At 40.8% G+C, this 14,002-nt stretch overlaps 1 protein-coding gene across 2 annotated transcripts in view; it reads right to left on the bottom strand.

Annotated features, from left to right (window-relative positions):
- Positions 1-984: 984 nt before the first annotated feature.
- The window catches only part of SYNGR1 (synaptogyrin 1), a gene marked incomplete at its 5' end in the record, with an annotated part of 96,368 nt that continues 83,350 nt past the window's right edge, over positions 985-14,002 (bottom strand). Inside the window, 1 exon segment of one of the 2 annotated variants that reach the window (XM_077452319.1) lies at positions 985-2,958. In XM_077452319.1, the coding sequence (XP_077308445.1) occupies positions 2,746-2,958 (213 nt within the window). In that variant the 3' untranslated portion in view covers positions 985-2,745. 2 annotated transcript variants of the gene reach the window in all.

Below are 14,002 nucleotides of genomic sequence, written 5' to 3'. Positions count from 1 at the left end.
ACTGCACACAAGTCATAGCAACATGTTCTACCAAATAAGGCTTTTTCACTTTCATGAGCTTTGTTATACAACTTAACAATATTTTAATTCAAAAATGAAAAGCAACGATCAGTAACACTTCCTCGTCAAAGCAGCAAAAAGCACCAGATTTGAAGAGAGATCACCATACAGTTTTTTTTTTCTTTCATTTTTAGTCAAATCCATTCCTAGTTTATCTATTAACACAGGATTACTATACAATAGACTTTTAATTAGATAATAGCTTCCCCTTCAGGTCTCTGTTCAACCAAGGAAGTGCTTCAGCCAAAGAATGTTTTATTTAACACTTAGAAAGATGCACAATGTCTGCTGAGCTGAAGCAAATTTACATTTTGAAAATGGCATATCCAAAATGGCTTTCACAATCTACAGTCCCCACCAGCTGATGTGTTGCTCCTCATGTTTTGCAAGGTCCCATTTGGCTTCAGATTTCTTTTCATCTAGATTTTTTTTTTTTCCCCCATCAGCAATTTTAGAAAAACAGTTTTGCCAGCTTTAATCCAGGCCACTATATAATTCTTCTGCGTCAAGATCTAGTTTTGGTGGAACTTGGTTGAAATATTCTGATTCATAAATAAAAAATAAATAAAAAAAAAAGTGCCTGAAAGCCATTATTAAATATTCTACACCTGTCATTTCCATATAAACATTTCTGTAATCAGATTTAAGATCTGCTGTATTGGCTTTGTAGAAGGGGGAAAAATCCAAAAGTGTTATTTTTAACCTTATAGCTCTTGTGGACTCCAGCAATAAAAACCCTTACACCTACGTGCAAAACGCCCCTCTTCCTGCATCTGCATCAACTCCTGTTATATACACACACTGAACATAACGCAACTAGGATTTTTTTTTTTTTGTCATAATTAATATCAACTCCTGCTTTGCTAAAGAAAGGAAAGCTATAGGTTCACTCAACTGGCACCAACACCCCCCCCCCCCCCCCCCCCACACACACACACACACACACACACACACACACACACACACAATCCTTGTATCTACCAGGTATTATTCTTAGCTTTCACCAGTGCAAGGGAGTGGAGAGCAAGGAAAAAGCAGCTCAGAATCTAGGCGACCCTGTGGTTTTGCTCTACATGAACAAAGCACAGGTTTGCTTTAAACTACAGATGGACTTTGCTTGCAATGATGCTTAAAGTAACCGGTTTAAAAGGATGCAAAGTTTGCATGTTGCTATTTTGGTACATTTAGTTTGTAGTTCATAATGAAGTAGGCAGGCCTGAAGAAGTAGGTTGTGAAATAAATTGGCCAGTCATTTGTAAGTAGTTACCTGCATACCTGGAACTAGGAAATTCAAATTCAAAATCTTTTAGGCTGCTTTCACACCAAGGCGCTTTACAGGCGCTATAGCGCTAAAATTAGTGCCTGCATGGAGCCTCACCTCTCACTCCATTGTGAAAGTCCGAATGCTTTCATACTGGAGCTGTGCGCTGACAGGACACCAAAAAATGTCCTGCAAAGCCGCATCTTTGAGGCACTGTAGGAGCGGTGTATATACCGCTTCTACAGCGCCCCTGCCCATCGAAATCAGTGATCAGCCCTAAAGAGCCAGGGTGCATCTAACACTTTTTTGGAAGTTAGCAGAGGTTAAAAGCACCCCGCTAGCGGCCGAAAAGTGCTACAAAAATGACAGTAAGGCGCCGTTAAAAATAGCAGCGCTTTACCGCTGACGCCCCCAACACCCCAGTGTAAAAGTAGCCTTACTCTATTGCTGGAAAATAACCATCTACCTAGGTACTCAGGGTCAACCTGCCACAAGTCTGGGCAATTCAGACTGGGAATGTGATTTATAAATGCTTAAGTATATCAATAAGATATCTGTTTGGACAAGTGGATTCAAATTTTGGCTATGTCCTATCCTAAAGCTTTCTATTGGTCCTTTAATGTGATAGGTAGTCACTCTGATCAATTTGAAGGCTTAGACGGCTGGAGGGACTGAAGGCCCATCTTCACAGAAAATAAACAGTTTACAGTCTGTCAAAATCTTGACAGACTGTAAACTGTTCATCTCTCTAGGTCTACTGTTTTGACGAAAGGTAACCTTGGCTTAAATCGGAACTAAACCAACCAATTTAACTGTTTCTCAAGGCATTTCATAAATGATTACCATCACATTTGCTTGTGTGCCAACAAATCTGTCAAACCATGAAATGGCTGGTTTCATAACTGATCACATGTGCAGCACCTTGGCAACTGAAGATAGAACAGAAGCAAAAGATGGCAGTTTCCAGGGCTGTAAAGCATAGGAGCGTTTAGTTTTCTTTTCAGCTCTATTTTATCTTAGGCTCAGTGAGGATTCTCAGGTTTGTGCTGGTTTACCTTATCACCTCTCAAAATTCTCAGTCAGGTATTGACAGAATACGATTTGCTTTGTGATTTACAAATGACTGGAGAGGTAGTTGTTGCCTACAGCCGCCACACATCAAATCAACAAATGTAGATTGCAAGAACCCTAGAAATGGCGTGGTATTAAAACTGGCAAAACTGCAAACAGCACAGAAAAAAATAAATAATGACAAGACTGTATTAACAAACAAATGTAAAAATAAGGAACAGATCCTTTGACAGTGTTATAAAAAATAAAGGACATACTGTTTTACCTCTTTCACTATCAGAAAGGCAGCAACAAGTAGCAAGGAAAGGAGTTGCTGGCCTATCGGGCAATGAAAGGTCCTTCGTGGAGGAGTTTTAATAATCCTGGGACTGATAGCCCTGTGATCCAGCCTCATAAGCATCCATAGGAGGCTGTTGATAGCCAGCAGATGGGTCTAGATCCTCATTGCTGGCATAAGGGGGATAAGGAGGCCCTTGATCTTGACTTGGGTCCATGTAGTCCTGAGAGAACAATGCCGAATCTGAGCCCAGAGTGTAGCGTCGGTAGGCCAGCACAGCTTGTCCCACCTTGGATCAATGATGAAGGAAACGTAAAAGGGTTATGGGATTAAAGAAGGGGAATATCATAAGGTTTGGCCCAATAAAGAAAAAAAATAAAATAAAATAAAAAGATGGAAGGGATATAAAGAAAAAAAAAAAAAAAAAAGAGAAAAAAAAATGGAGAGAAAAAAAAATAAAGAGAGAAAAAAAATAAAGAGAGAAAAAAAAAAAAAGAGAGAAAAAAAAAAAAAAAAGACAGACACCCATCACCATGGTTAGTAAGTGTTAAAAGCAACAGTTTTTAGGAGCCTATACTTTTACTGACTGGCCCCCATTGCATTTGACACCACACAATGTGAGCTTTATATTAAAAATCGATAGCCAACGTTTTAAACAAAAAAAAAAAACGTAAGAAACAAAGCTTCAGTTGCACTTTAGTAAAGTAATGCAGTCAGTTTTTAACTGTACTAGCGTGCTGCAGAAAGGGCTAAAATGGCCAGTACTGGCAGCATGCTGGAGATCAGGACTGCTACTCAACAGAGTGCAGCAGTCCAAGTCTCCAGCAATCCTCTGTTGATTTCAACGTTGTGCAGGCTGCATGTCGGACCACTGGAAACGCAGTCCATGCTGTCCTGTGTTGGCAGAAACCTGGATCTATAGCATGCTGCCAGCACAGGACATTTTAGCCTTCGCTGAAGAATATTATAAGAAAAAAAATGCATATTTATTTCAGTTTTTGCAGCCTGACTGCATCAAAAAAAAAAAAAAAAAAAAAAAAAAAAAACCACACACAAGGAGTTCAAGACCTCATTCACATCTGAGCAGTTTAACAGAGCATTACAGGCCCACAAATGAGAATCAGACCTTTTTATTCAATGGTTCCGTTTAAATCAGTGTATTGTCCTCCTATATCCCTGTAGGTTGTAGTTTGGGTGTGCATAACACAGGGTGCAGTGATAGTCCTTCAAAACCATCTCCTTATTGCACTTAAACTACTTTGAAAGCCATGGGTCTTTTTACCTGGTGTTTTTCTGCAGAGATGTAAATGAGCCCTGAAACTTAATTTCTGGAACATGAGCAAGTAAAGCTAATCTTTTACTAACCTGTATAATACTGGTTTAAATTAAGGTGGGGAAAAAAACAAAAAAACAAACTCGAAATATCTAAGATTTTTCAATAGTAGTTTTACTATTAAACATTTTTATTACAGTGTACCGACTTTTGGATATAAACTTGCAGTCAAAAAAGTATAAATAAGCAATTCAAAAAACAGTCATACCAGTAAATGATAAAACTGAAATGCTATTAGTAGAACAGATTAGTAAACAATACTCTGCAAAGAACACACCTATCCATGTCATATTAGTGACCTTAAAAGGCTTTGGCAAGCAGCAGACAGAGTTTGACAATAGGATCTGACTTTATAGAAAGGCACATTAAGTTTGTAGTTGTAACAGTTTGGCAACACAGAACCTGGCACTCCAGCTACAAGGAAAAAGCTTGTTTACACATGTGATTCAGGGAGCTCTCTTCCTTAAAAGGTAATCTAAAAGCCCCCAAAATATTCTGCATGTAAACAAATGTCTATTATGAGCAATAACAAAATGATCTGGTAATTTTTTGAAAAAAAAAAAAACTCCAGCCACAAATTTTTCTTTTGTGGATAGTGTGGAGAGAGCAGGAAAGCGTCTTTTTTGGGGTTGGGAGACCAGTGAGTGAAGAGATCCCTTCTCAGTTCCTGCCCCTATGAACATCGTCAACAGAACAAGAAAGGAAATCTCTCTAGGAACAAAAATGGCAGCATAAACATGGGCATGGTTGTAACCCTAACCTTCTTAATCCCCCCCCCCAAAAAATAAAAAAAAAAAAAGGGTCTAGAATTTAGCTCGACTAAGAACCTTTGATATGAGAAATTATTTTGAGAATGGTAATTTCCTGACAGCCATACTGATCCCTCTGACATCATTACTCTCCACATCAATGGAGCTGATCTGCATACTTGTTCCAGTCAGTAAAGTTACTCATGTGCACGATTGCTCCTAGGTGGACTGTCTAGCTGGGGTGTTACTCTTTTTTTCTAAGCCGTTGAAATGGAGCAAAAAACAAAAAAAAAAAAAAAAAAAAAAAACACAACAACAACACCAAAGTTGTCACTGCCACTACAGTAGCCAATTAAAAAGAAATGGCCCAAACTAAGCAGTATTCACGGCAGTTAAAAATGACATTGTATTTTTTTTCTTAGGTGCTAGAAGGCCTTAACAGTAAAGTCTGTCTTTGGTTTCAGAATAAATAGGAGAATAGAATAGGAGAGGTCAGAGATTGAACTCCTTCAGAATACAAGAACGTGGTATGGCGGTGTACCAGTATTCTTCAAAAAGTGGGAAATTAGTTAGGTATAGAGTATGTCTGCTTTGGAATACAGCTTTATAAACATTATGAAAGGAAACCTGCGCTGAGACAAATATGTAGACTGCCAATGCTGGGCTCCATGAGAATGTTAATTGACTGGCTCTGCCGAGATTCAGTACTTTCCAAGTCACAGATTTTAAAATGGGCTCATGGTATAAGGAAAGTTGGGAGTCAAATTAGAGCCAACAATCTGAATATTTGTTCCAGGAGGTCAAGCAATGAGACTTTAGAGGTTTCCTTGAAAGATAGGAATGGCACTAGTAACATCATTAAGACATAATTTAAAAGTATAGTGCGATCAGCACGTTGTGCTGTAGGACAGATCAACACATGCTCTAAAAAAGGAGCAAATGCAAAAAGCATACAATTAGTTAAAGTAGAGAAAAAAAAAAAAATGTTTTTCCAATTTGGATAGAATAAAGGGAGAATTAGAACCCGGTTTTTGTATTTGCCATCTGTGGCCCACGGGGGATCCCTTCACTTTGTCCCATACCCCAAAAAAGCTGGCTGAAATCCCTCCAAACGTTAGGAAATCCCTTGTTGTAAGAGTTCCCATCTTATCCTGTTCTTGCGACACCTCAAAAATCGGGATTTTCTTTCACCATCGCTCTCAATGATAACAGGAAACAGGACAAATAGAAAGGGTAAAAATCCCTAAAGGGGACACAGACCAGAATAAACCTGACAAGTGTTCTAATCCCTCTCTCTAATCCACCCCTTCTAAATCAAAACAAAAAATCATTTAGGCCCCTTTCATATGGGTGGATCGATTGGGACCTGTCAGTTTCTCAAGTGGACCCAATCAGACCCTCCATTGCCCTTTATGGAGTGGCAGATGTCAACGGACATGTGTCCGTTGAAACCTGCCAACATCCGATCTGATCCACTGAAAACAGACGGAGGAGGGGCATCCAATAGAGGACAGCAGTCTGTGTGTCCACATCAGTGGAGCAGACAGACTCACCATCCGCTGAGCAGGCGGGTCCACCCATCTGAAAGGGCCGTGAGGTATACAAGGTGTGTCTAAAAAGTTTGGTGAATGGTCAGATCTCAATGGCAACATGGGCCAGGTGCATGCACATGCACATGGCTATCCAAAGACACATCAAGCAGCACCACCTAAGCTCCACAGTACATGTGACCGCCAGGGTAAATCCACTGGGGGCAGTCGAATGTATTCAGTCAGTGCAGACAATTTTCTGCTATAAATTGGGGAAAATGGCAACGGAGACACATGGAATGTTGCACAGGACTGGACAGTGGATGTTTCTGCAAGATAACGCACCTGCGCACTGTGCAACCTCTGTTTGTGTCAATTCTTCGCTCAGCATGGTGTACCTAGTCTTGATCATCCACTGTACTCCCCTGATCTGGTGTCTTCAGACTTCTGTTTCCCTGCCTGAAGAGCATCATGAAAAGTTTTACAGATGTGGCGGCAATTCAAAAATGTGTGACAGCGGTTCTGCGAACGATTCATAAAGAGGTCTTTGCTGAAAATTCCCAGCAGCTTTATGAACGTTGCCAATAAAGTGTATTGTGAAGGAAGGCGATCATTTTGAAGGCCAATAAAAAGGTAATTTGTATCTTCAGTTTTGTTTTCCGATGCCATTCACCAAACTTTTTAGACACACCTTGTATGTTAAAATAATCCAAAATATGCTGAATGTGCTCACTAAAAATCCAACAAATGTTCTTTAGCATCTACATGTGTGAACAAACCTTAAGGCACCAAGCACAATGATTTTGACAGACACAAATGACCCTGTCTGAAAATACTGAAATAAATTTGGACGGAGCAGTTTAAGGCACAATGATCTTTAGTATGTTAATGAAATGTTAAGGAAAGGGCTGGGGGTTAGAAGGGAAAAGTCTGCTGTATTCTTCCTGGAATGTAATTTCCTTCAGATGCTGGAGCCTCAACACTGCTAGGATGGCCTGTGGAAGGGATAAAGTTATCATAATGTGAGATTCCTCGGTTTACTGTACTCTCACACAACAGGGTCCCAATACTAAGTGGGAAATATGAACAAATGATCAGTCTAAGCACAGAAAGTTATACTTCGGTTGGATCACATTAACTCTGACACTCCACAGTAAAATAGTGAAAGAACCATGCTAAAATGGTCATCTTACAGTGCAGTCTTATCTGAGTGTCCAATAAACGTTCAACTTATGCAAATAAATGTATATAATAAATTGAGCCTTCTAGGGTGCATCTAGTGGATATGTATAGAGCTAGCAGGATGACTGCCAACTGGGATTTATTTAAAGTGGTTGTAAACCCTTACAACACACTTTGACCTACAAGGTCCAAGAAATATCTCCTAAACCTACACGGTTTAGGAGATATTTGCCGAAAGACAGGCACCGCTGTCTAAGGCGCATGCGCTGTAGACAGCGGCGCGCAGGCGCACTGAGCGCGGCACACGTCAACGGCGATATGCCGCTCATGGCGGCTCCTGTGCGCATGCCTGAATGACAGCGGCGGAGCAACGAGACCCACCAAGAAGATGGATGCGCCGGACTACAGGGGACAGCGGTGACATCGCTGGCTCCTGTGTCAGGTAAGTGACACATAATGGACTACTATGCGATGCATAGTAGTCCATTATGCTTTACCTTTGCAGGGAATGAAAGAGGAAGTAAACTCATCAGGACATGAGTTCCAAACCTCTGAAAGCCGATTAGATTCTCAAGAAAAAGGAAATGGGACAGAAATACTGTAGCTACCCTTACTGACTTGCTTTTGGAAGATGCTTGTTTCTGGGCTGTAATTTTTCTCTACTGAGCTAGTAATTGACCTAGAGCAAAAAGCTACATATGCAAGTTCAGAAAACAATAGTTTGAGATTTCTTGTGCCTCACTCTGGACCAAAAATTTGTAAGAGTTGTGTTGTGAGAGGTTGCACATGATGGATGTCAGTTGTTTCAACCTTATTAGACATGTAACATACAGTCATGGCCGAAATTGTTGGCACCGAAGAAATGTTTCCAGAAAACCAAGTATTTCTCACAGAAAAGTATTGCAATAGCACAGGTTTATTCCCTTTGTGTGTATTGGAATGAACAAAAAATAAAATAAAAAATAAAATAAAAAAGGAAACTGGACAGAAGGTCACAAAATTCCAAAAATGGGCTGGTCAAAATTCTTGATAAATAAGTTTGTTTCAAGCATGTGATCCTCCTTTAAACTCACCTGGGACAAGTAACAGGTGTGGGTAATATAAAAATCACACCTGAAAGCAGATTAAAAAAAAGGAGAGAAGTTCACTTAGTCTTTGCATTATGTGTGCCACACTAAGCATGGACAACAAAAAGAGGATAAGAGAACTGTCTGAGGACTTGAGAACCAAAATTGTGGAAAAATAGCAACAATCTCAAGGTCACAATTCCATCTCCAGATATCTAGATTTACCTTTGTCCACAGTGCGCAACATTATCAAGAAGTTTGCAACCCATGGCACTGTAGCTAATCTCTCTGGGCCTGGATGGAAGATTGATGAAAGTTTGCAATGCAGGATAGTCCGGATGGTGGATAAGTAGCCCCAAACAAGTTCCAAAGAAATTCAAGCTGTCCAGCAGGCACAGGGAGCATCAGTGTCAGAGAAAACTATCCGTCGACATTTAAATTAAATGAAACTCTATGGCAGGAGACCCAGGAGGACCCCACTGCTGACACAGACATAAAAAAGCAAGACTACAGTTTGCCAAAATGTACTTAAGCCAAAATCCTTCTGGGAAAACATCTTGTGGACAGATGAAACCAAGATAGAGCTTTTTGGTAAAGCACATCATTCTACTGAATACCAAAAACAGAATGAGGCCTACAAAGAAAAGAACACAGTACCTACAGTGAAATATGGTGGAGGTTCAATGATGTTTTGGAGTTATTTTGCTGCCTCTGGCACTGGGTGCCTTGAATGTGTGCAGGGCATCATGAAATCTGAGGATTACCAAAGGCTTTTGGGGCGCATTGTAGAGCCCAGTGTCAGAAAGCTGGCTTTGGGTCCGAGATCTTGGGTCTTCCAGCAGGACAATGACCCCAAACATACATCAAAAAGCACCAAGAAATGGATGGCAAGAAAGCGCTGTAGAGTTCTAAAGTGGCCAGCAATGAGTCCAGATCTAAATCCCATTGAACACGTGTGGAGAGATCTTAAAATTGCTGTTGGGAAAAGGCATCCTTCCAATAAGAGAGACCTGGAGCAGTTTGCAAAGGAAGAGTGGTCCAAAATTCTGGGCGAGAGGTGTAAGAAGCTTATTGATGGTTATAGGAAGTGACTGATTTCAGTTATTTTTTCCAAAGGGTGTCTAACCAAATATTAAGTTGAGGGTGCCAAGAATTCTGACCAGACCATTTTTGGAGTTGTGTGGCATTATGTCCAATTAGCTTTTTTTCTTCCTTTTTTTGTTTTGTTCCAATACACACAAAGGGAATAAACGCGTATAGCAAAACATGTTACTGCAATACTTTTCTGTGAGAAATACTTGATTTTCTGTAAAAATTTCTGGGGTGCCAACAATTTTGGCCACAACAGTATGCGCATACAATGGAAGAGTGATAAAGGCATCTTCATAAAACAAGTCATCAGTGGCATCTTGCAGATTTCATTCCTAAAAGGCTCTCTTTAGCTTGGGTTTTGGTCATAAGCAATGTGGTTTGTAGGAAGGTACCCAGCATAAATTAAATTCATGTTGAAGGGCCATTTAGTCATTTATAAACTGCAGCCTGTGGTGTCTTTCAGTGTGTCCTCTGCATATCACTACAAAGAACATTCTATGATAGGAGAGCTCAGTCACATGACTGACAGTCATGTAAATTGGGCTCTCCTTACACCCATTTTTTCACATTGACAATAATGGCTAAAGTCTTAACTACATCTTGAAGAGACGGAGTTAATTCACACTTGTGCGACTTAAAAATTGTGTGATTTTCATTGTGACTTTGATGAGACTTTGGATGAGTGCGACTTTGACCAATGTGATCGTTTTGTTTGAGCCCTACAAAAGGTCGTTCGTGCAGGATGGAAAAATGTATTAAGTTTCATTTGGTTGCTTTATTTTCTAACAAAATTTTGGTTGAAAATTGATCGGCCGATGTGAATTCTGTGTGAAGAATAACTGTTAAGGAGCAGGCTGAGAAGCCGGCTGCCGCTTAACAACTGATGACCCATCAGCGAGTTTCCCCACTGCCAGCTGAACAAAAAATAAATAAATAAAAAAAAGGAAGAATGCCGGCAATGGGAAAAACAAAACAAAAAAAAAAAAAAAAAAAAAAAACACATACCATGGGGTCCCCGCCCCATCCATACCAGGCCTGGTATAGATTTTAAGGGGATCCCCACCTCAAAATTAAAAATAAATAATAATAAAAAAAAAAAACAGCATAGGGTCCTTTCCCAAAATCCATATCAGATCCTTATCCAAGCATGCAGCCTGGCAGGCCTGGAAAGAAGGGGGGTGGGGGTTGTGAACGAGTGAAAGCTAGCGCTCCCTCCAGAACCATACCTGGCCACATACCCTCAACATGGGAGGTTGGTGCGGTTGATGGGGACAATGGCCTCTTCCCCACAACCCTGGCCAGTGGTTATGGGGGGGGTCTTATCAGAATCTGGAAGCCCCTTTTAACAATCCTGGCCCAGCATATGTGAATGAGAATGTACCCCACACACTGTACTCCAAAGTTAAAAAAAAAAAAAAAAAGAAAAGCCTCCAGCTCCGTAGTCTGCCTGCTCTACCGTGTGACAGCTCTTAAATATCTAAGTGGCGGGACCACCCAGTGATATCACTAGGTAACACAGCCCCCTTCTGACGTCATCGTCTGAGGGCACCGGGTGGCCATGCCGTTAGTTATTTTAGGAGCTGTCACATGGCGGAGGAGGCAAACAGCGGATGCCTTCGAAGCCGGAACTTTTTTTCTTTTTGCGGGTCGACAGTGGCAGCGGGCAGCGTGATTGATGATGATCTACATCAGAGGACATTTTTATTTTTTAACCTCTCATCCCTAGGTGGACATCATAGGACGTCTTGGGCTCCAAGTGGGTAAATGTCATTCAGATATCCCTTTTTACTGCATATAAAAACAAATAGCGTTTACTCAGCGTAACATCTTTCTCATTGTACAAAAAAATTTGTGCCAACTTTAGTGTTTTGATATATTTTAATATTTATGAACGTTCCCCCCCCCCCCCCCAAAAAAAATAGCGTTTGAAAAATTGCTGCGCAAATACTGTGTGACAAAAAAATTGCAACAACCACCATTTTATTCGCTAGGGTCTCTGCTAAAAAAAAAACAAAAAAAAACTATAGTATGTTTGGGGGTTCCGAGTAATTTTCTAGCAAAAAAAAAATTATGATTTTTAGATGCCTCACAGAAGCGCCAGAATTGGCTTGGTCTGGAAGTGGTTAAATAAAAGGACTTGTCAAAAAACGGTCTACTGTCATTGTTTACACTTTTTTGGTGAATGAGTAGGGGTACCATGTACCCTCTACTCATTCACGTACTGTGAGGGGAAAAAAGTATTTGCTCCCCTGCTGATTTTGTATGTTTGCCCACTGACAAAGAAATGATCAGATCAGATTTTAATGGCAAGTTTATTTTAACAGTGAAAGACAGAACAAAAATATCCAGAAAAAACGCATTTCAAAAAAAAATTATAAAACTGACTTACTTATTTCACTCATTAAAATATATTTCATCCCTTTGCAAAACAGGACTGTACTGATTGGCCAACCAGGGATTTGCCAATCAGAGAGGTCAGACGTATCTCATAGTTGGCCACCAGGTTTGCACACATCTCAGGATGGATTTTTGCCCCAATCTTTGCAAATGCTCTGCAAGTCATTAAAATGTTGAGGCCGACATTTGGCAACCTTCAGCTAGCTCCACATATTTTCTATGGGGTGAAGGTCTGGAGACAGGCTAGGTTACTCCAGGACCTTAATGTGCTTCTTCTTGAGCCACTCCTTTATTGCCTTGGCCAGGTGTTCTGGGTCATTGTCATGCTGGAATACCCATCCACGAGCCTTTTTCAATGCCCTGGCTGAGGGAAGGAGGTTCTCAACCAAGATTTGATGGTACATGGCCATGTCCATTGTCCCTTTGATGCGGTGAAGATGTCCTGTCCCCTTAGCAGAAAAACAACCCCAAAACATAATGTTTCCACCTTCTGTTTGGAGGAGGAATGTTAGCTATGACCCCAAGAACACCATCCCCACCTTCAAACACAGTGAGCTGAGTCGATAATATGTTTTGTTTTATGTGAGGGGTGCTCACGTGAGGACCAAGCTCCAATAATAAAGTGCAAAATACTAGTGTATGCATGAAATTCATTATTTATGAGTGATGAAAATAGCCACTATAACAGTATTAAAGTGCAATGTGCCATATTGTGAAAATATATCTTTAATATATAATAAACATCTTCAAGTGAATGCGGTATATATAGAAACAACTGTGAATCAATTAAAGTCCTTTTAAATAAACTTTCGGTGCTTGATTTCTTCAATGTAAGATCAAAAGTAAGCATCCGAACAGAACTGTTACCAACTGTAACTCATACACCAGTGTGTGCCATAAGTTGATTCTGCTTACCAGATGGATGTGACCGCTTTACTTAAAAAGAAGGTCAAACAGCGCTTTTAGCAAAGTATAAACTTGCTCAATACTGGAAACTTGTTGTTGATACGGAGTTCCTCCTCAGCAAGCCCACGAGTGAGGTATATGAAAGATGAAAGGGAAACCAATAGTGTAACCCCATTTATTAAAACATAAGTAAAATAGAAAGCAAAATGCCTGCTTACATGGAGGCACTGAGGCTACTCGCGTGTCGGCTGAATCAATGGTGCCTCCCTGCCCACGCCGTCTATTCGGCGTGCGTTCCACTGTCTAGCACGATCAAAGAGCCAGATCCAACGTGGGTCACTCCTTGCATGGTGCACAGGGCGGGGAGGAATGTGGGTTCTCCTGGTAATGCGTTGTGACTGGTCTCGGAGTACAGGCCACAAGCTGGAGTAGATGCCAAAGAGCTTTATTTTTATTCTCATCTGACCACAACACTTTCAACCCAGTTCTCCTCTGAATCATTCAGGTGTTCATTAGCAGGCTTCAGACAGGCCAGTACATGTGCTTTCTTGAGCAGGGGGACCTTGCAGGCGCTACAGGATGTCAGTCCTTCACAGCGTAGTGTTGCCAATTATTTTCTTAGCAACTATGTTCCCAGCTGCCTTGAGTTATCATGGACAAGATTCTCCCGTATAGTTCTGGGCTGATTCCGCACTGTTCTCATGATCACTGAAACTCCACAAAAGGTGAGATCTTGCATGGAAAGCCAGACTGAGGGAGACTGACAGTTATTGTGTGTTTCTTCCATTTGCAAACACACCAACTGTTGCCACCCCCTCACCAAGCTGCTTGACGATGGTCTTGTAGCCCATTCCAGCCAGTGTAGGTCTACAATATTATCCCTGACATTCTTGGACAGCTCTTTGGTCTCTGCCATGGTGGAGAGATTTGAATCAAATTGATTGCTTCTGTGGACCGGTGTTTTTTATACAAGAGGGTGCTCCTAATCTCAGCTTGTTATCTGTATAGAAGACACCTGGGAGCCAGAAAGCTTGCTGATTGATAGGGGATCAATTACTTATTTCACTCATTAAAATGC

This window comes from Lithobates pipiens, unplaced genomic scaffold (genome assembly GCF_037356315.1).
Source record: "Lithobates pipiens isolate NorthernLeopardFrog02 unplaced genomic scaffold, aLitPip1_a1.2 Scaffold_23, whole genome shotgun sequence".
NCBI lineage: Eukaryota > Metazoa > Chordata > Amphibia > Anura > Ranidae > Lithobates > Lithobates pipiens.
The sequence above is the reverse complement of the archived record's forward strand: the minus strand, read 5'-3'. Positions and strand labels throughout refer to the sequence as shown.